A 23,610-nucleotide genomic window follows, 5' to 3' on the forward strand; every position below is an offset into this window, starting at 1 on the left:
TCATGCGCCCTTGTCTAAAATCTGTATTGTGACTGATTAATATTGTGTTTGTGGAATAGGAGTTAAGCAGCAAATTCCAGACTTTTTTATCCATCTGAGGGAGCGGCCATTTTGCCACTTGCTGCCGACTAAAAATTGAATCACAGTTTTAGTTGGGTGTTTTTAGCTGTTTAGTTTTTGCTCCACAAACACAATATTAATCAAAATGCCATGTTTACACTAGTGGTGGTGCATAGAACCTATTTAAAGAAAATTTTTAGATTGTATTTTTGTGTTGTTGTTTTTTCTTCATGTTTATATGTTCAATAAAACCAAACAAACAAACTCTGGTAATAAAAGACACCAGAAAATTGGGGGACCGTATTATAAACAAGTACAGAGAAATAACATCTTATTTTAGGGTGGCTAGTTGGCTTTGTCGCCGACGCTCGCTGGGCCTGCCTGCTGGCTCCACCACCGCCGCTGCTCGCCGGGCCTGCTTGCTGGCCTCATCGCTGCCGCCTGTCGGGCTTGCTTGCCGGCTTTATCGCAACTACCAGGCCTGCTAGCTGGCTTCATCGCCGCCGCTAGCCGGGCCTGCTTGGTGGCCTCATTGCTGCCGCCTGTCGGGCTTGCTTGCCATCCATCGCTGCTACAAGGCCTGCTAGTTGGCTTCATCGCCACTGCTCGTCGAGCCTGCCTGCTAGATTCATCGCCGCCGCTCGCCAGGCCTGCTTGCTGGCTTCGTCGCCGACGCTCGCCAGGCTTGCCTGCTGGCCTCATCGCCGTCGCCTGCCGGGCCTGTTCACCGGCACCGCCGCCGCTCGTCGGGCCTGCTGTTTGACTGCTTGCCGGGCTTGCTTGCTGGCTCCATCGCTGCTGCCTGTTTGCACGCCGGTGTCATTGCGGGACTCAGCGACAAACAACTGGGGCCCCAGTTGTGAAAGGTATGCTTTCAAGATGCCGCCACAAAAGGCTGATCAGAAATCAGACGAGGAGTTTGTCTCCATGACGCAAGTAAATGAACTAATGCAGCAGCAAAAAGACATGTTCATAGCATTACTACAACAAACAACAGATTAGATGCACTCTCACGGGAGATACAGGAGGTAAAGATAAACTTACAATACACTCAAAAAGAAGTGGACGATTTAAAAATGGACAAGGATAAACAGATGGAGCACAACAAAGCTATACAGTCGGATGTTTTCAAAGTATGTGATAGTCTGCTGGTTGTGCTGTGGAGTAGATCTTTTCCTCCGCGTGTTCATTTTCTTTCGGGTAGTGAGAATGTTGGTTTAGTCACAAATTAAATGACATGAAAACTGGTCTCGGAGTAGTCAACAGACAGAAAATCAACTAGGAGGATAAATGTCCTCTTACCCTTGATTACTTTGGCGCCAGATGTTCTGTCTGCTGACCAACACCTCAGCCCGAAATCACGTCGGGGGTCACCAATTGTTGTGGGGTAGATCTTTTCCTCCGCGTGTTCGTTTTCTTTCGGGTAGTGAGAATGTTGGTCATCTGAATACAGGCTGGAGATCGATGAACAGTTCCTTCAAAGCTTTTATTTCTACAGAATATTCCGGGCACAAGTGAGTTACAGACAATGGCTGTAGCCTCTCACAAGTGCGAAGATTACAGAGGACTAACAATATTCTTATACTATCTTGAAGGGCGGTACCACACAGTTTCCAGTAAACAGTTCAACCGGAGTTGACCGGACATGAGATAATACTCAAGGACATCATTCAAACACAGACCAAAGCCCATTTGAGGAATAGAGAAAGTTATTTAGTCATGACTGCACCTGGCAGAAATTGCAATAACACTCACAAGGATACATCCGCAGAACAAAGCAGTTTACTAGAACAAACGATATGTATGTGTTTGGCATAATCTTGTTTTTGATAGGAGCGAAATATCTTAGAGTTGTTTTTTTGGACATTCAAGTAAAGTTTATTACATCTAAACCATTTGTCAATATTACAGAGTTCTTGATTTATGACTCGGTTGAGGTCAAGTGGACTTTCGTGGGCCAAAAAGACTAGAGACCAGTGTCGTCCGCAAATAGAATTGTATGGAACACTTTTGAGGAGTTAACAAAGTCATTAATGTACAAAATAAAAAGAAGGGGTCCTAGTATGGACCCCTGTGGGACCCTATGTTCAATTAATGATTGTATTTGATGATATGTAATCTTTAAGAACTACATACTACATACACCACATACGCTCATTGACATGCCTGGGAGGCGGGTGGATCGGAGCATGGGGATATCATTTCCCTCTGCTCCGGTTCACCTGCCCCCAATTTTAATGCACCACACACACACACTTATGTATATACACTGGGTGGGGTCACACTCACGGTTTAGGGGTAGAGTTCGCCAGTTGGCGAGCTGGCGAACTCAGTAACAGGGTTAGTTTTTCACTTAGATCGTTGGGGTGACGACCGGGGCCTCTCCCCGCTGGGCCTGGGGTTCGGGGGTGCCGCCCGTCCTCCGGTGCCCCCATCTCCCCTTCTGTCCCTGGTGTTCCGTCCCTCCGAGTGGTGGGGGGTGGGGTTGGCGCGGATGCCCTCTCCGCTCCGCTGCCAGGCCCCTCTTCGGCGCCAATGCCTGGGTGCGGTGTGTCCCCGGGGTCTGGGGGTCGGGGGCTGTCGGTTGGTGGGGGTGGGGGCGGGGGACGGGGGCGGCTTGGTTGGGGGGGTGGGGGGTGGGGGTGCTGGGGTGGGGGGGTGTCTGGGGATTTGGGGACCTGGGGGCGGTTGGGGCTGGGTTGGGGTGGATGGCGGGGGTGGATGGGGGGCGGGGGGGGGTCGTGGGGGGAGCGGGTGTTGTGGGCCGGTGGGGTGCCTGGTGGGCCTCCCCCGTTCTGCTGCGTTGGGTGGGGGGCGCGGGCCGCGATGGGGTGGGGGGGCGCTCCTGCTCCTGGGTTTGCTCTCCGGCCGGTGGCCCCTGCGGGGCCCGGGGGGCCATCCTTTGGCGCTGCCGCGGCCTGGGGGGCCCTGAGGTGTTGCGCTTGGTCTGTCCTGGTGGGGGTCGACGGCTCCCCTCTTTGGTGGAGATTTTCATGCATGCCAGATCCACCACACCAGCATCTATCGAAACTCAGACACAATCTGTTTCTCCCTCAGGTCATTGAATCGGTGGAGGCTGGTGTCTGTGGATCTCACTGCTGCTGCTTCGTCTGTCCTTTCTACCTTTCCTCAGTTTCTCCTTTGGGCCCTTGAGGTCTCCCTGATTTGTTGGAATTTAGATGTCTCTGGGGTTGATGAAGGGCTCTGGTTAGTGGCCCGGTGGGTGGTGTCTGGTCGGTGCTGGGCTTCGCTTTTCTTTCTTTTCTTTGGTCCCTCTTCGGGTCTCCTGGCGGCCCCACGACTCTGGCTGGATTTTGAAGTGTTCGTTTAGGTGAACGGTATGGGATTTTTTTTTTTTATTATTACACGCACGTACGCACACACACACGCACACACGCACAAACACACATCCACATACAAAAAAAAAAAAAGGCGAACAATGATGATGACATGTCAAATGATCAATACTGAGCTCTCCCAAAAAAAGGAAAAAAAAAAAAAAAGAACTACATACTGTTCCCTTCCACGTAGGTAACTGCTAAACCAGTTCAATATAATACCTCTAATGCCATAGTGATGCAGCTTCCTAATCAAGATGTTGATTGTATCGAAAGCTTTTGACAAGTCCAAAAAAAGCCCAACACCGCAATAACTGTCATCAATTGCATCGTTAATTCTTTCTACCAAATCAAATATTTCCATACAAGTAGTCCTATTCTTCCTAAAGCCATACTGAGATGCAGTGAAAATACTAAGTTTGTTAAAGTAATTATTAAGTCTGTTATGGACAAAGGGTAGGCAATATGGATATAGGGCAGTAATTGCTTAGATTGTTTTTGTCACCAGATTTATAGATAGGGAGAACTTTAGCTATTTTCATTGCATGCGGTACAACCCCAGTAGAAAACGAAAGGTTTATGCAGAAAACGAGTGGTTCAACAATAGCATCTATAATGGTAGTAATCAACTGGAGATTTTATCTGCACCTGCTGAATTTGAGTTTTTCATCATCATCTCTTTAAATCCTCTCCATCAAAAACAAAGTCATCATGTCCCATTTAAGCGACCAAATAAATACACTAACACAATAACAAAAAAATTCATAAGGAAACAAAATCAGCATAGGGCAAAATGTATTATGGTCAAAGGCCGAGGGAGAGAGAAAGAAGGAAAGAAAAAATAAAGAAAAGAAAGAGAGAAAAAAAATCTGACCTTAATCGGTTTAAGTTGGACAGTCTTGATATTAAATTCCAAGTGTGTAGCTTGTCGCCACAAGTATAGACAAGAGTTATCAACTTTTGCCAGCTTGGGAGCATTCCTACCTCTCAGCAGGTGTACCTCGGTGTACCTGTGCCATATGTGTTCTCCGATGGTAGCGATGAGGGGCAGATGAAAGCCTCAGCTGCTTTTAAATCCGTAAAGGTGTGTATTTTGTTGCCCTTGGTAAACTTTATAGTAGCGAGGTACAGGAGGAACGCCCTGAAGCCATGCGTGCGGGCCTCACGCATTAGCTTGTAGTAGGGTTTACGGCGTGCTGCAGTGGCTTTACTGTAGTCATGAGCGAATTTTAGCTGGAGACTACCCACTGTGGGGGGATTTTCCCTTGTTGCATTCAGGACGCGGTCCCTGTTGCTATAGCGGAGGAACTTAATTATGATCGGCCGAGAAGCAGGCTGACGTCCATCAGGCCGAGTTTTGGGGTGCCCGAGGCCGTGACATCTCATGAGCTCCGGAGGGGAATCTGCCAATTCGGAGAACCATGACGGGATCTTCTCTGACAGTTAAGCGAGGAGGCTGTCCTTCTCGAGTCCCTCTTTGAGGTTGAATAGTAAGAGGTTGAATAGTAAGAGGTTGTCTCTGCGCATTCTGTCTTTGAGGTCAATCATTTTTTTATTCAGAGCGTGCGTGTCCTTTTGACAATTAGAGGGTTTTTTTCACTGTTGTTACTTGTTCGCATCTAATCGGATGCTTTTTATTTTGTCGGTGTGACGTGTCAGAATTGTATTCATCTTCTCCATTTGCTTTTTAAGTCTCCTTGCACGGGCCGCCGCCTTTTCGTCTGCTTCTTTAAAATATTTAGCCAGTACCTCTTCGGAGATTGCTGACAGGGCCGCATGCTTCTCAGCCAATTCTGCACGCATTTTGGCCATGGTGGTTCTTTGGGTGGTTACTTTTCCCCTCGTCGTTGACATGAAGGATCGAGTTCCTTTTTGAGTTTTAGCAAGAGGGTAGACTCAACGGCAGTCAAATTGTCCTCATATCCTCCAAATGTGCCTCCACTCGTTGGGGGGAGCAGCAGGGGAAGGAGATGCGTGTGTGTGTCTGTCCCACACCATATTATACGAAAGAAGAAAGAGAGCAGAATAAAAGCAACACACAAGAAATATGGAAAATACTAAATCATGTAATTAAAAATAGCTCCAAAAATGAAAAAAAATTCAGACATAGTTAATGATTTTAATGAGTATTTTGTTAGCAAAATTTGGCAAAAGAAATCCCTGAGCCAAGAAAGAAACATGAAATAGAAAAGCACATCAAAAATAATTCATCCACTATGTTGGTAAATACTGTTAATGATACAGAAGTATTAAATGTTGTTAAAATATTTAAAAATATATATATAATTCCACTGACTGTGTCAACATTGATATGACATTAGTTAAAAGTATTATAGAATATGTTGTGCAACCTTCCACATATATGTAATTTGTCATTTAAAGCCGGTATATTTCCATTAAAAATGAAAATAGCAAAAGTGATTCCTATTCATAAAAATGGAGAAAGATATATATTCACTAATTATAGACCAATATCACTGCTGCCACAGTTCTCCAAAATTCTAGAAAAAATATTTTCATATAGACTCGACAATTTTATTGAAAAACATTAGCTTTTAAGTCAAAATCAGTATGGGTTTTGAGAAAAACGGACCACCATAATGGCAGTCATGGAACTCGTAGAAGCAATATCTACTAACATAGATAATAAATAAAAAAAATACTGTTGGAATTTTTATAGATTAAAAAAAAAGCATTTGATACTATTAATCATTCTATACTAATGAATAAATTAGAAAGAGATGGCATAAGAAATTTGGCATATAAATGGATGAAAAGTTAGTTGGATAAAAGATATCAGTACTTACAGTTTAACAATAAACAATCAAAACACTTGAAGATTACTCATAGATTCCCCCAAGGGTCTGTGCTAGGCCCCAAATTATTTATATTGTGTATAAGTTATATCTGTTGTGTCTCAAAAATATTCAAAAGTGTCTTATTCGCCGATGACACAACCCTCTACTGTTCAGGAGAGAACATGAAGCAGCTTCTGACTGCTGTGGAGTATGAATTGAACATACTGTATTTAAAAAAATGGTTTGATAGGAACAAATTATCATTAAACTTAAACAAAACAAAGTTCAGAGTTTTTGGCACGAGACAAATCAAACATCAAGTCAAAATTATGGTAAATTCAATTGAAATGGAAAGAGTGTATGAAAATAAATTTCTTGGAGTAGTTATTGATGAAAAAATATGTTCGAAGTCCCACAGATAATGTCAAAAGGAAAATGTAAAAAATTATAGGGACACTCTCTAAAACTAAGGATTTCCTGAATAAGAAATCATTATACACATTATATTGTTTATTATTATTACCATATCTGACCTAGAGTGGAAATCTGGGGAAACGCATATAAAACAAATACCAATACAGTTTTCAAACTGCAAAAAAAGAGCCATAAGAATTATTAATCTATCAAAATATACAGAACCAACTCATTCTCTATTTATTAAATCAAATACAATGAAATTCTACGACTTAGTTGAATTTAAAATAGCAGAAATAATGTATAAAGTACACAACAATCCACTTTGCCACAGTACTCAGAAGCTATTTGAAATTAGAGAGATTCCTTATAACATAAGGGTTGCATGTGTCTATAATTTTTTTTTTAATAAGAACAAATATTAAGCAAATGTGTGTTTCTGTAAAAGGTGTTAATTTGTGGGATAATTTTGGAACTAACCTGAAAAAATGTCAGTCAATTGCTGCATTAAAAAAATTGTTTAAAAGCAAAGTTCAAAAAAATTACTTAAATCAGACATGAGCTATTAAAATTGTATATATGCTGTAATTTCTTTAGATGTATCAGTATGAGTGCAATGGGGATATGATTTATAAATGTATTATGGTATCTGGTGTCTCTAAATTTCATGTACATATGTTGCTGGAAAATGTGCGTGTGTTAAAGTGCACTTGTATATATGATTAGGGGTTTATACATTTTTCTTTTGTTGAAACACATTAACCTTATCATTGTATCAACATAAAACGAATAAGGGGTTGGACTAGATAAGTTTTTTACTTCCTCCTACCCCTTTTGAACATATTAACTCTTTTCTTTCTTCCTATTCTTTTTTTTCTTTTTTCATTGCAACTTATATTTTATACTTGTAATGTTTTGTGCTTTCTTCATGTTTATATGTTCAATAAAACCAAACAAACAAACTGAATTGCACATTATAATGACTGCTGCAACAGAAATTGCTAATTCATTGGTAACTACAACAATTAATTTAATTTGACCTAATCAAATTTTTTGTTTTGTTTTATTAAAAAAATAATTTAAAATAACATTTTGAACCATTAAAATTTAGATGTCAGCAAAGTATAGCATTTCCTTGTATCTCGACTCTGGCAGTAATGCTGGTGCTTTGCAAAGTCAAAAGCATATCTGTCAATGAATTATTGATAAGTGGGTGTGTTATAAAACAACGCCCGAGAGCCTCTCCAATAACAACTGTCACACAGCTTGACAGCTGCCACCACCATGCTGAAAAAGTGTCTTCCTGCCCAGCCCCCTCTTTTCATTGGTTGACCTACTGCAGTTACTATGGGAACCGCACCATTGTGCAGGAACTGCCATGCAAGATTTGGTCTATAAGTTTTGAATTGTGCACAGATAGACACACTTAGTAGTAGCTTAAGGGGAAGGTATTTATACTGAGATATTATTTAAAATATCAATACTGCCTTTATATGTAACATTATTTAAATAAAACAAACACCAAATGTCTAGTGTACTGAATCATATTCTCAACTCTTCATAATGATTATATTCCTAAGTCATGTAGCAATTCAGAGATACATTTCATTTTAATCAAAAGCCAACTACTAGCTACTACTACTAGCTAGCTAGGCCTAAAAGCCTAAAAACAATCCTAGAATGAGATGAGACGGGTGTGCAAGCACGCCGCCCGCACGCATCGTCCTCTGTCAGCGTCACTCTAGCTTCGATTTGATGGGCCTTCTACAAATGAGTGTTATGGTCTTACGTAAGTGTTTTACATAAACCTCAGTGTGCCGAAACAGAGGGAGTGAGGGAAGAAGGCAGAGAGTGAGGGATTGCTGCACCATTACAAAAGGGATTTGCATTGCACCAATTCTTCTTACTGCTGTACCTACACCACAACAAGGGAACTTTTTACAATAGCACCCACCCACTATGTGATTTATATTCATGAGGTCGTCACATGGGCAATATGCACATCAGTTAGTCAGTTAGGCTTTCATTGTGAGTAATCAATAAAAAGCATTGTTAACCTAATGTTGGCAAGCCAAGCAGGAAGTGTGATGCCATAACAGCCGTGTTACCTGGGGAACAGTGAACAAATGCTACGGGGGATATAGCGACAACTACAGTAAACAGTGACTATGTTTACATGCAGTCAGTCAACTCTTTCAAACCCCAAATGAAAGGCCACGTAAATGCGCAAAAACCTCAAATATGCGCTTATTTGGGTAATCCCTTATCTAACCTGAATATTTGGTCATATAAACACCCTTGAATGGAATATTGGTTTGTGTTTCGCGCATGTTTATTTGCAAGGAATTTTCATCTTTTAAATACAGGAACTACCTGTATGTGTGGCGGCCATCTTACGTTGCCATTTGCTAAACAAGACAAAATTTAATACAGCACATTTCTGTGCTGCGGTTTCACGTTATTTTCTGTTCCTATACAGCGAAAATGCCACAGTGTATATATATACACACATATCTCATCGCTTTCCTGTGAAAAACACGTATGCCCATTTGATGTCTGCATTCACTTTCATCCCATAAAAGTAAAAATGTAAAAAAAAAAAAAAAAAAAAGACAAAATGGATATGTGTTTTTCATAGGACAGCGACGATCTGCATCTCCGTGCGTTGCAATTTAGCAATCAAGATATACTAACTCTCTCCGCTCATGCATGTAAAGGGCTTATCCCGAACGTTTCGGAAACCGTAATTTTGACCGTAACCCGAATATTGACTGCATGTAAATGTAATGTAATGTAACACTCATTTTACAGAGCAAAAGGAACCATAAAGTAGAACAAACACGTTTATTCGTTAAATAATGAAAATGAAAAAATGTCACACAATTGGCTGACAAACAAAATAACAGGAGAAACTTAATGTGCTTTTCATTGTAGCATGATCGGACAATTGTAATGAAAGATAACGGAAAAACAGATAACGCCATGGAGCTGAGTAGTTTTAACATATTTTATCTATCATAGTGGAAACAGTGTATCAGGTGATATCAGAATGACAAGAATAACATTAACAGAACACAATTGGTTAACATACCGACTGAATACTAATCACTCATTGTAAGGTTACACTTGATGTGGCGTTTATGGAGCAAAACTGTGTTTGTTCTCTTTTGAGTACAAATAGTGTAAGTTTAAATATAAAAAAAAAAAACTGGCATCATCCAAGCTGTCACCACCCTTCCCTAAAACCCGGTCACACACACAAGAAGGAAAATGCTTGCATACTAAAACTTCTTTGTAGAGAATGCTCTTGCTGTGGACTTGGGATCAGGTTACGTTTTACCATCAGGAAGTAAATGATATGTGAACCCAAAAGCTTTGTGATGGATCAATAATCACAAGTGTGATGGAAGAATTATCATGACTGGGAAAGACCATCTTGTGATTCGGAGCAGAGAAAATGTGCACTGCACAAATGAGTTTGCATATAAAAGTCCCTCTGTTTAACTGAGGGCTGAGAAAATACCTGATCCATGTCACATTTGTGTCACTATTAAAATACATTTGGGGGTGTTTAGAGCAACTTTGCTGATCGGCTCACATTACTGGGGGGTTAAAAACTGTACAGTCATTTGTTTTGCTCCTATAAAATCCTGCAGACACACAAAAATATATACTAATCCTTGATCTACAAAGAAGCCAAGTTACATTCACTTTTCATACGAACCCGAAATAGTCCCTTGTCTCTACAGTTTTTACTTTTTTCAGCAATTCACTATGGCTTTTTTTTTTTTTTTTTACATATCAGTCCAATAATAGAAATGGTTACAGCAATTTGTGAAACCTTGATGGAATTTCATTGTTTTTTTTGGGGGTCACCACAACAGTCTCTACAGTTTGTGTGAGTTGGAAAGAACAGATTAGAAAGCTGGAGCAGTCACAGTTTGATTCCGTGCAGTATGAGTAAGGATATAAAAGCTGTTAAAAAGAAAAGTACTACATACACAAATTTAGTTTTTGCATGTGTTGTTAGAGAAAGCAAAGTACAAATTTTGGCATGTGCGTGCATGTGTGTTCCCTGACCTTTGTGCTTTGCATGTGTAGCCCTGAAAGCAGAAGTAAAGTAATGCCAGTGTTAATGCGTTATGATTTCCATATAGAAGCATCCAATTGAATATTGAAACATTTCAAATAACGAACAGTAAATCTTTTGTAAAAAGATTAGTGTATGTGAACTTCCATGATGCAGAAGTCAAGCTGGAGTCATTTGCAAGTGAAGTCTTTGCATGCAAAAGTGCCAAAGTGTGACCTTTTTGTGCTCCATGTATGGCTTGTTAAATAGAGATCGCTGTACTATTTTTTGTTGTTACACATGCAGATGTTTAATCAAGGTGCAAATCCGTAATAAAAAGAAAACATTCCAGTCTGACTTTGGCTCTTAAATGGGACAATTCAAAGGTCATTCTGTTATGGATGAGATGAGCGATCGTCAAGAGAAAATGTGTAAAAGATTTTATAAAAGCAGCTTATTTTTGCAGTATGAAAGCAAAGTGAATTGAAGCTTTGAAATCCTCCAACTCGCCTTTTTGCAGGTAGTTGAAAAGTGAACTTTTCAGAGTTCATGGATTGTCAAGGGTCAAGCTTTGAAGTTCCAGTGAGTGCTAGAAGACAATCCAGGTTTTTGGAGTCTCCTTGCAACTTTTCTCAGCCCGCTTTTTTCAATTCTAGTCTTTTGGAAAGGAGAGCTTTTAAGATTCAAAAGGTATTCAGGCGCCGTTAACTGCACAGCGCAACATTTTCCTTAGCTAAGGAAAACCTTTGGCTCTGTAAAAAAAAAAAAAAACAGCACACAGGGGTTAGCCTCTCAAGTCCATAGAGGCATGAGAATGAAGACAAACTACTTCTTAGAGACTCTGGTTGTGGGGCCTGGTTTGTTTCCGGAGCGACGCACGGGTACCTTGGAAACAGGGATTCTGGTGCGAGGTGGCGCTTGGCTCTTTGGCAGCGACGATTCTGCCTCCAGGACAGACGAGAGTGCTGATTGACTCGCAGACTGTGGCGGCGTCGTTTGTCTGGCGCTGACTGGGATCTTGGATTCCCGAGGAAGGCTGGCGCTGCCTTTTATTGACCGGAATGAAGACGAGGAGGAGGAGGAAGGAGGGCTGAGTTTGTATTCTGTTGACAAGGAGGAAGAACTGTTCTGGTCCTCATCGCCTTCTGGGTCATTGTAGAGATCGTACAGGTGGTCTCCAGAGCAACTATCACGTGACATATTGTGCTTGGGCCGCTGTCCACTTTCCTCAGGTGTTGCTGTGGGTGTTGCAGAAGGTGTGTCCCAGTAGCCTTCGTCACTAAGCGGCTCTTTGTCTCCAGGTGAGGCTGGATGTCGACCGTGAGGTAGGAGGGGTTTCGCCGCTCGACTTCCTGCTCCACCAACCATCGGAATCTTACTGAGGCCCAAAGATTTCTTACGATCCGCACATACATTGATTGAAGATTGGTGGCAGCTGGCAGAGTTGAGGGTGCGAAGGGAGTACGTAGAGGTGGGAGTGGTGCAGGAGGGTTGGTGTGATCTGGGCAACGCAGGGGAGTTGTCTCCGGTCGAAGGCAGCATATGCCAAAGCCCCTGCATGTCAGCATCATCCACTCCCTCTGGACTCGCCATTTCCTCCCCGCCACCCATGTAGGCCACCACCCCACTGCCAATTGGGGGTGATTGAGTAGGAGGCACACGGGCACGGGCAGGAAGTGATGCCGGGCCAGAAGCATTGAATAAGGTTTGTGTCATTGTGGAAGAAAGAGGAGCTTTTGATGGGGAGCCACGAGTTGTGACTCCAAGCGGCCTCGCAACACCTGATCCCCCTACACTCCCCGTTACCCCTCCACCGCTGCTGCTGCTACTAGTACCACTGCCCCCATTGCCTGCCGTCTCCTCATCAGCATCGGCGATTATATCCCCACAACCAGTGAGTGAATCAAAGCTCTTGAGGGACGTGACATCATTGAAGAGAAGAGAACACAGGCGGTCCACAGAGGGTTCCGAGGGCGGGTCGCCGGTGCTGCAACACTCCAAAGGGGGTGTAGCGAGTGAGGGGGTGAGACTGGAGACTGAGGCTTTGGCTTTGCTGGTGGCAGAGTGCAAAGGGGAGTAATTGGGTGTGTTAGGAGAGGGGGGATCTGCCTCACCAGATGGGCCTGGCATGGCCACACAATGTGTGGGTGTCAAGGATGCGCCGTTAGTGTGAGCCCCAGATGCTTGGAGGTTACATTCTGCCTCTGTCTTCCCATGATCCTCCTGGCGATAATGTGGCGTTGGTTCAAGGATGAGGGTGACATCCTTTGCCGTTTCAGTGTCTGCAACATCCGCATCTTTCTCCTTCTGGTGTTGCAAATCTTCGCCATCTCCTTCGTTTGTTTTGTCCTTACGTCGCCAGCGGATGCTACTGAAAAAGCCCTTCAAGCCCCTCCCTCTTCGCACAAGCCCCGCACCGTTTTCACTTGACCTAAGACTCCCACGTCGCAATAGAGAGAAGAAACTTAGAGATTTACTGAGCGACCTCACAGTTCCTGTCTCCAAAGCAGACAGCCCCTCCCCTCTCTGTCCATCAGCATCATTGTTGGACCCGGTGAGCCCATCGTGTGTTTTGCTTCTCACCAGCTCGACTGATGACATTGAACCGTTCCCATTCACAGAATTCCCAGTGTCAGAATGTCTGTTGGTCCCGCTCAGCGTGGCCCCTTTGTTCCTGAAGGAGAAGAAGCTTGCCATTCCGGAGCCTGCACGTCGCTTTCCGAAAAGCTTGAAGGCAGCTTTGTTGATCTTCCCAGTGGGCTGGGGGTCGCATGGTGGGGCCGTAGTGGGATCCGCACACTCTGTCTCCACGTCCATTGTGTAGTTTGATCGCGTCCCACTCTGGGGTCTCCCACTAGCACTTTGCTACTCCCTCTTGGCTTTCTCGGACTGCACATCCACTCTCGCTCTCTCTCCACGGCGCTTCCAACAGCTCTTTCACTCCCACTCTGACGGTCTTTATCGCCTGCCTGCAGCTTTTCACCCTCTCTCTCTTTCTCTCTCCCTCTCTGTGCTTGCTCCTCACTGTATCCATGGCAACAGGGTGGGCTAAGCAGCTTTCGTCAACGTTGGCAGGGCGCCAGAGTCTGTCCTCACCCCCCTCCACCATCCTAGTCACCACTGCACTGTTGCTCCAACCGCCCCCAAAAACTAGTCATTACTTTTTAGACCCTTCCATCTCTGTTTGTATGTCACTGCTGCAAACTCTCTCAATGTGTTTGCACAAACAATAGATAAATCGATCTAATGAGAATATTCACACCTTCTTGAGTTTGCAGTGGGGTAGAATTGTTTTGTATCACTGTATTACAATTTTAACTACAACAATGACATATTACCGGTATATTAATATATATAATAATAATATATTAATTTAAAAATGTGATTATTTAATTAACATTTTTATATACTATTTTTATATACTTGTATTAGAATATGTTCAGGTATATTTGCTGTTGGTTATACTGTGGTTAGACTACAACACTACAAACATAATTATGGAAGCTTGGACTTCAATAACTCACGATTCATCACAAATTTTATATCTTTTCTAAATGTACAATATAATGTACTGTACAATAAAATATTTTTTCTAAGTTTTCATATTGTATGTTAACATAAAAGTGGAAACAAATGATAAACTAATAGAAATATGACTGCATATTTTAGTCATTCAAACAGTATTTTTATAATAATTCATAAAATTGAGTTAAAATTTAGTTAAATAAAGTACTGTATTGTAAAAAAACAACAACAACAAAACTAGTGTGATATTGATTAGCGTTGAGGTCATTTTTCTGCCACAAGATGGCATAATTAGGTGCATTTTTCTTTCTAATCTTAAACATTAAGTAACTATTTTTTTAAATTGTAAAATACAACTTGACGCCAGGCTCCACAAATATATGCATAACCAGGGAGTCCTCAAACTACGTCGCACGCGACCTACATCGTCAGCGCCCGTGCCTCGTCCGTAGCACCTTATTTTTCGTTAATTTCCCACAGTAATCACGCCATTTTAAAGTTGTTTAAAGCTGTGTTGTTGTTACCTCCAGCAACGGACGTCCATCAGCTGGTTGGCTCATCATCAGGCGCGTCACATTTCTGTGTTTAAGCTTGAATTAGCTCCGCCCTGCTGTCCGTCAGCAATGAATGTCCGTGCGGAAACACTAAATATTGGTTCCAGCGTCTTCCGGGTCGTGCAAATATGTTTTTTAAAATTACTGTACAAAATATTTTGAGCTAAATTTCAACTTTAACGGAGAAATCCGACTTAAGTCGAAAATCGGGTTACATCGCCAGTGTGGGAACGGAACCCCGCCGTAATTTAAAGACTCCCGGTATTATTAAATTTATTACTGCTACATTTTTACGTAGACGTGTCTGCTGCGTTGCAACTGGAATTCACCCAGTACAGGCTTTCCAAGTAGGGGCGGTTATTAATCGCACGTTAAAAAAATTTGTGGTGTTAAAGGAACTTTTAATTAACACAAAATTAACGCACTGATTTTGACACCCCTATTTTATAGTCGTATGTTAAATGTATTTGTAAATATGTTCAAATGTATACGTTCAAACATACTTGTAAATACTTTTAAACGTCCCTGCAAATATTTGAGCATATTTTTTTTTCTTACCAATAAGGTGTGTTAGAAAATTAAGTAAATAAATGTTTATTTGTTATTTTTATGACATATTATTATGTCTGTGGTGCATGATTTGTATTTGTCATTTTTTCCCCCGATAATGCCACGGGGTATGTGCAAATGTGCAAATCATTACCCAATGCAGCATTACGGGTAAAAATGGTAACGTTTTTAGCCTTTATCCAACAAATACGTCCAAACGCACTTGCAAATATGTTTGAATTTTTTTGCAATATACGTTTGAATGTACTTGCAAATATGTTCAAACGCATTTGAAAATACGCTCAAACATATTTGCGAGTCAAAATGTTTACTCAACATTGGCAGTCCTACACTTCTGTACATAATGATAGATGAGCTCACTTGAATTAGTCTTCAGATGTTCATTTGTGAGTTTAATCACTCTTATAACTCTTTCCTGATGACTTTGTTTGCAAACCTTTTTTTTGTCCCCATTGTGCCATCATTTGAGGGAGATGTGCTTAAGACACATTGCCTTTTTAAGCGTATAACTTGCATCACCCAACCTGCGTGTTCATAATGTGGAGGTGATGTACCCCCATTATCTACATTTTTCAGTTTTTGTTTTATCATGAGGTTTAAAGGATTTAGGCTTTTCTGTGTGAGAGAGAAGCTGGGAAGTAAACAAAATACTGTCATGCCAAAAAACCTGAATCAGAGGGTCAAGGCACCCGCCCTGCTGCTGATTAACGGTATGAGCAGGCTTAAGCTGGGATATGGATTTAGAGACATTTTTCAGCACTGTTGAGCTCAGAGAAAGAGCTCAGACTTACCTTCTGTACAGTTCAGGCAGTCATTTAATATTGACCATATGGTCCTGAATCGTCCATATGGACCCACAAAGGCAAGTGTTAGGGAGTGTTGACTCATCAATACGTCTAATTCATTTCAAACTGTGACATACATGTCTATTTTTAATATTAAAAAAAAATAAAAACTTATTAGCCCACCCAATTGTCTCATGTTGACTATAGTTTTGAACCTGCAACCTGTTTGGACTACCAACACATTCATATTTAAACTTGAGAAGCCTGCTGTGTTATGAGTAGACCTGCACAACAGTTTTTGCCTACCTTGGCAACTAATCACTTCTTAGCAGTCTGTTATTCTATTTACCATATTTCCTCGAACGTGACCTCTACTAGACAAAGTACACCAAGTAATTATCCACTTAAGACGAATACAAACCTCCCTCAAATAGTGCTGTATTAAAACTGCATTTATTGTCTCACATTAAAGACACTATTGTTCCCATGCGGGCAATAAAGAGAGAAGAGAGAGACAATTTTGCATTCTGGGAGCTACAATGGTAATTTCCAAATCACTTAATTCTCCCATAATGGCCATTTTTATTAGATCTTTAAGTCCAATTTCACTTGATGTAGATTCTAAGTATACAGTGCATATCTACTGTAGTCTAATGTTGATGGCACCAAATCTTTTTTCCAAAGACAGACTGGGCTGCATTGACTCCCATTGAGCAATAGTTTACAGGATCATTATGCATATAGGCACAATTTATGGACAAAAGTATTGGCATGCCTGCCCCTTACACTTACAGGAAGTGATAATGGAAGCAAATAAGAAGTTGTTCTCCTCTTTACAAATTTGAGAGAGGGCCTGCTAAACACTCACAGAAATATTTCAAACCTAACTTAAGATGTATGTAATGTTTTTACATAACAAATTCACATTTAATTTTTAAAGATAATTTTAACAGAAACCTACCAAATAAAACTTATATGATACATATTCATTAGTCAAGTAAAGCCTATTTATTTGAAATGCATAATCCTCAGGTTTATGTATTTAGTATTAATAAAGTACAATTACTTTTTTTTTTTCCTTTTTGGGATGTCTCCATTCAGTTTCATTCCAAAAACATAAAAATGTTGAACAAAAAAAAAGGACATAAGTGTTTTTCACAAAGCAGTACATTTATCGTGTAAATAGGTAACCTAACTATTATGCAATTCAAACAATATATTAAATGTATTTTTACAAAAATACTCTCATTATTATTAATTAGAGTAATTATACTTTATTAATACTCAATAGATAATCCTGAGGATTATGCATTTCAAAGAAATAGGCTTTATTAGACTAATAAATGTGTATCATATAAGGTTTATTTGGTAGAATTATCTAAAAAAAAAAAAATTAAAAGGAAAAAAAAATGAATGGAATTTGTCATGTAAAAAAAATACATAAATCTTAAATTAGGCTTGAAATGTTTCTGTGAGTAGGTTACCGTCTACATTCTCAGCTCAAAGCTGTTTGATTCAGCTTGAGTCCAGCTTTATTCCCACACCAACTTCATCCAAGAAAGCATTTACTTATCTTGCGTTTTACACTCAAAGCAGAAAATGTCCTTCCCCAGAGTCTAAAGAAGATAATGTTGGAAGCAAAGAATTGTCCAAAATGTTTTTTGTGAGAATAATAATAAAGATTCGCGGGAATCTAAGGAGCAAAGTCCAACATCTGATTGATTCATTATTTGATTCAGAGCTGCACTTTTGTCACCCAGTGTTCTCCATTCAGGCCTGATTTACTGTGGGTGCTCTTTTTTTTCTGGTGATTCCACCCAACCCCCATGAATCTCCCTGATACACCGACCCAATTACAACCATCCTTCTCCTCCTACCCCTGCGTCTTTTCTCTACTCCTCCTCCTTCTCCTCCTCCTCTGTCACCATGGGCACCGCAGACTCTCCTCTTCCAGCCCACTGCTATCAAACAATGTCTGCATTCATGCGCCCCCAGCGACACGCAAACATTTTCCAAGGGCTTTCCCAGAGTGAGGCGAGGAAGCGCATCGCTCTCGCCCGGGAGGCGTCAGCACCTACCCACGCTGCTGCCTGACTAGTCAGGCACTGAGCGATAGTGCTGCTTCTCAGGTAGATGCAATGTTTACTATAGCAGAAAGCCCAGCGGCCATGCTGCCAGGTCAGCTCAGTGCTGAGCGGCAGATGGCTGATGGATTGATGAGTGAGAACATGGTGAAACAAAGGATTCTAAACAGGCCTCAATGTTGTTGTAACTCGAAATTTCAACAAAATACAGCTTGTTTTTACAGACTGTTCATTTAAATTCTGTATTGTGTTGTATGCCACTGTCAGTATAACAAATTGGTTTCATTTGAAATGCTCTAGCTGTAAAAGACCAAGTAGACCCCACACAAAAATTGCACACCCTCTTATTTTAACAACCCACCCCCATCTGTCTATGTGGGGTTCCTATTTCAGCCCCTTGAGTGAAGCTCAGAACTAAGTGGGACAGTTGGAGGACTTGTTTTGTCTTTTGTTGGCAATCTGTCTGGTGGCTTGATTTCTTTTTTTCCCCCACAATCCGGCTGCTCACAGGTGTGTGTGTGTGTGTGTGTGTGTGTGTGTGTGTGTGTGCGTGTGCGTGTGCGTGTGTGTGTGTGTGTGTGTGTGTGTGTGTGCGTGTGTGTGTGTGTGTGTGTGTGTGCATGTGCGTGTGCGTGTGCGTGTGCGTGTGTGTACCTGACAGGCTGAATAGATGAGTATTTAACATAATTTCTTCATGTGACCCACTTAGTAGTATTCACCTCAAACCAAACAGAAATCTTTGAGTTCATCTTCATATGGTGTACCAGGTCTCCAATCTTCACCAGTGCTGGCATTTTGCCCATCATATAAAATTTGAGACAGTGAAAGTTTTTTATTTATTTACTTGTCCTGGCGTGACTGAAACTAGTCAGGGACTGTAGTTGCTGAAGTCATGGAGGCTCTTCAAAGAAGACTTTGGAAATGATTGTGGCAGGAAAAGGCAGGAAATTTAGTTTCTTGGATGAGTGGCTGCACAGGTTTACCAGTTTACAAATTCAATGAACTGCTAAAGCAAAATCTGCTGTTAATACTAGTTTTTTTTTTCAATTATAAATACCGGTATGTACCAGTAGTACAAATGGAAGGTTGTGAATATTTACGTCAAATTCTAAATCTAATTTTGTACTTGCACCCCTAAAATTTCAGATATGGCAACTGTGTACCTAGTAAAAAAGAGCCTTGTGTACTTTGCAGCAAGGCATAAAAGAGAGTAATCTGATTAACTGCCATAATTGTCTCCCAACTGCCAAAATTGTTTATCCTGGAAAACCTGACACACTTTACTGCATACATGATACTTAAAAAGATGTCTCAATGTCCGACTTTTTTCTTCTCCTGTGCATTTGAGTTTGCCATTCAAAAAAGAAGAATAAGGCCAATAATTCTTCACTGATATGAACTGCACAGAAATGTTGAAATGACACTTTTTCAACAGATGATAGATGCATGACAAATATCCCACAAACTTATCAGATAGGCAAACATTTGTGCTCAAGGGCCACATTTTATTTTTTTTAAATGGAGCGGTAAGCAGAGTCATTCGTAAATGAGATTAAAAACAATACTCAATGTGTATGTAAAATGTATTTTTAAAGAATTATTTAAATAATACATTAATGAGTCATACTCATTTTTAGTTGATTTGTTTATATTTAATTGTAAATATTTTAACTAATTATTTAATACAAATGTGGATGTAATTTATTTAAAAAAAATACCAGAGTTAACTGAATAAAAAAATAAATGGCAAATTAATAAATACACATTGAAACAATTTTAGAAAAAAAATAATGCAACAGATTTTACATTAGTCTTGCTAATCAAAATACGTGATGGTCGGATCTAAGAATTGGAACAAACTGTAATGTTATTATCTAAAGTACAACTATGGGTTGCTGTTTTTGTTGCTTTTTCCATTCATTTCAGTGGGCCCTGATGTTTTGAGTTACAAGCATGGTCACGGAACAAATTAAACTCGTATGTCAATGCACCACTGTGTGTGTGTGTGTGTGTGTGTGTGTGTGTGTGTGTGCGTGTGTGTGTGTGTGTGTGTGTGTGTGTGTGTGTGTGCGTGTGTGTGTGTGTATATAGGTGTAGTCTCAAAGTGAACCATTGTGTTTAGAATCAGGTCACACATTGATCCCAGCAGGGAGGTGGGCTGCAAGGAGGCTCAAGATTAAAAAAAGCTGCAATATGTATGCTTCAACAAATGTGTGCGAGTGTGCGTGTTAAACTATCTGGGATTAAACCCTCTTTGTCAGCAATGGGGAGTGATGCTAATTGTTTATAAGATCTCTAAGTAGCACCCCCAACCCCACAAACACTTTTGCATTCTTAACAGTTATGTACTTACTTGTATGATTTTCAGTAAAGAAAGTGCAAAATTGTTGTCACTCCCACGTGTTATCAAAGCCAAGACTAGCTTCTAGTCAAATCTGTCCTATTTTGACCAGAAATGCCACCTTCTATTCATATCTTGAATGATCGGTCAATGTACTTCAGAGAAAATGAGTTACACATAAGACAAAATCCTCAGTGACTCTGTCGTGTAATTGTGTGTACGTGTGTTACACAGTTTGCATGAGTGCTGGCTGTGTTTACGTTAAGCGTGACTACAATGGTCCTTCCTTGTCCTTAGGAGTGTTCTACCAGCATGGCGTGCAGTGCTCGATCTGAATGATTCAGAGCTCACAGAGAGGCTGCTAAATGTTTCATTTGAGGTAATGTGGCACAACTAGGCTTGGAGAGGCCACCACTGATAATGATGAAAACATTTCATGCGGGCAAATTAAATCATCGCCCCACCTCTTTTTTTTTTTAATAAATATTTTTTATAAAAGCAACTTTTTTTGTACCTCCACTAAGGCTGTGGATTTGTCAGTTTTTTTATTTATTTATTTTAAATTTTTTTTACATACAGACTAGTTTAGTAGTGTACCAGTTGACTGGGACTTTTATGAAGGGTAAGGTAGTTAAGTAAGGAACAAACAATGGGAAATAAGTCCCATGTGCAGCAAAAACATGTGATTCATTTCAGCCAATCAGTGAATAAATCTGTAGTGAGAGTAAAGAAAATATAAACAATATTACATACAGAGCTTCTGAAAATGTTTACAATACAGTATATAGATATAGAGCCAATAAATACAATCAATATTTAGTACAATGGAACCTCATTTAAAAACAAAAACAAAAAAACAATGGAATCTCTATTTAGTGGAACTAAATTAATTACTGCACGACACTCGCTGACTTTAAATTGCTTACATTTGCATACCATATATCATAAAACTAGTATTTTAATACTATTAACTGTCACACAATTATTTAAAGAAGTTATTGGCTGTAAAATAAACACAAAGTAAAACTACTCATCCTTTAGGGGAGAAAAAAAAGGTGTTTGCAGGTGTAATTCTATTGGGTTTGCTGGAATATAGAAAGCGTGGAAATGAAAAAAAGAAGAAAAAGAAGAACCTTCCAGAGTTATAATCCCTTAAATGCTCACTGATCTCAAGTCTCAAGATTTCAAACTAAGTGTATGTATGTATGTATATACTGTATGTACAGTATGTGTGTATTAATTTAAAAATCTGGAGATTTAAACATAATTTCCATCACTGATTTTGCTGGTGACATGTTATTCTTGTTTCTTTCTTTCCATTCAAGCATAAGGGGAGGGGGTTGTCCAAGGCACACAGCACTACCAGCCCATCTTTATTGACAGTTGCTGCAGCACAAGAATGACTCTCTGTAGTTGCTTGTAGACACCGACCTATCTCACAAGGCCCAAGGAAGGTCACTTTGTCTAAGTGCTGTGTGTAAAAATGAGTATGAATTAGAACCACAAAATACCCTTCTGTCCTCTATAGAGTTTTTAAAGATGCCCTTCATTTCAGCAAGCACACATTCAATTAAGTATTTAGTGGCTGGGCGAAACAGTGAAATGAACTGTGTGTTGTGCTGTGCTCAGCTGCACTGAGCACCATTGGGAAGCTCCTCACAAATAAACCATGACAACTTGAATTTGCATGCAAGATGGCTGCACAGTGCACACATGCCAAGCGTGTTTATCCGGACATCTTTCAGGTTTTGCCATTTGTAATCTGATTGGGGAAGTAAATCCAATCTGGTGGTAAATCTGTGAGCTAGCCTCAAGAAATAGAAGATCTCTGAAGCCAGAAACTTGTCAAGTCTAGTGTCACAAAAATGTCAATAAAACGTCAGATTGCATGAGATATGTCAGGATTTAATTTTCACTGTACACACTATTGTATTGTATTGTTGTTGTTGTTGTTGTTGTTGTTGTTTTAATTAATGCATTACTCAGTCGGCAATAGAAGATACATCCCAAAATAAAGTTTTGTTTCTTTGACTTTTTAAAGCGTTGTTGAATTTACCAGCAAATTATTATTATAAGTGACACTGTGTAAGATTTAGTGCCATCTAGTGGTGACCTGAAAACACTACTAAATTCAATAATATGGAAAAAAATATATAAAAAATTCTATTAGATCAACGTACAACAACCACCATCTTTCTGCTACGGATAACCGGAGAGAAAAAACTAGTGCGCGAGCTTCAAAAACATTGCATTCTATTCACTAAATGGCACAAAATCCTACACACTGTCCTTTCAACCATTTGTTAAGAATGCTACTTGAAATTCTGCCTGTACAGTTCAGGTTTCAGGATGGTGACAGTGTGAGCTTGGAGCAATTGAATTTGACATAAATTCCTATTGTGTAAATTTGCTTTGAATTAAACTAACTTGGAAGTCAACCAGCATCACAGAACAAACTGGTTTACTTGAAATGTTCCACTCTACTAAGGAAAACATGATTTTTTGTTACTCTGGTGTTTTTTCCTATTGAACTATATACAATACGCTATTGGTTTAACTATCACGATAGTTATATACAGTATGCGACAACAACCCCCCAATCAGGGTCACCCAGCACAAACTATTGAACTGGCAGACAGAGCGCCAATGAGATTTTGGGATCAATGCACATTAGCAAGTCCGCTTATCTGATCAATGTGAGATGTAAAATAGGATCAAATGATCATCGGTGGCAAATGTTGACAGCTGAGCCTCTTCAAGGTCTTTAAGCCATAGTGGTTGGCTTATCCAGGAAGAGAGCAGAATAAGGAATGGGGCCAAATTTCTGGTTTGGTGTAATTTCCAGTTTGATGTTGTAAGTAAGATTAGACTGGCTGTGAGCCTTCAGTGGGGATGAAAGTACTTGATTATATATATATATATATATATATATATATATATATATATATATATATCTGGTTAAAGTGACATTCATGCAATCAACTTGATTGTTTAAAATCAAGTATGCAATCACATCCACTAAAAAACAATATTAAGGCTAAATGCAAAAACAAAACAAAAAAAAGACCAAAC

The 23,610-nt window shown here is 40.2% G+C and overlaps 1 protein-coding gene across 1 annotated transcript; it reads right to left on the minus strand.

Moving 5' to 3' along the window:
* Window positions 1-9,440: 9,440 nt before the first annotated feature.
* On the minus strand, window positions 9,441-13,649 carry amer2 (APC membrane recruitment protein 2). Its single transcript, XM_077555015.1, has one exon. The coding sequence runs from the start codon at window positions 13,494-13,496 to the stop codon at window positions 11,505-11,507; it is 1,992 nt and encodes a 663-aa protein (XP_077411141.1). The 5' UTR covers window positions 13,497-13,649; the 3' UTR covers window positions 9,441-11,504.
* Window positions 13,650-23,610: the final 9,961 nt, after the last annotated feature.

Source organism: Vanacampus margaritifer, chromosome 20, assembly GCF_051991255.1.
Source record: "Vanacampus margaritifer isolate UIUO_Vmar chromosome 20, RoL_Vmar_1.0, whole genome shotgun sequence".
NCBI classification, from domain to species: Eukaryota; Metazoa; Chordata; class Actinopteri; order Syngnathiformes; family Syngnathidae; genus Vanacampus; species Vanacampus margaritifer.

What these genes read in the sequence shown, in the direction of transcription:
- amer2 (XM_077555015.1), bottom strand. Translation starts at nt 13,496, where the DNA reads ATGGACGTGGAGACAGAGTGTGCGGATCCCACTACGGCCCCACCATGC.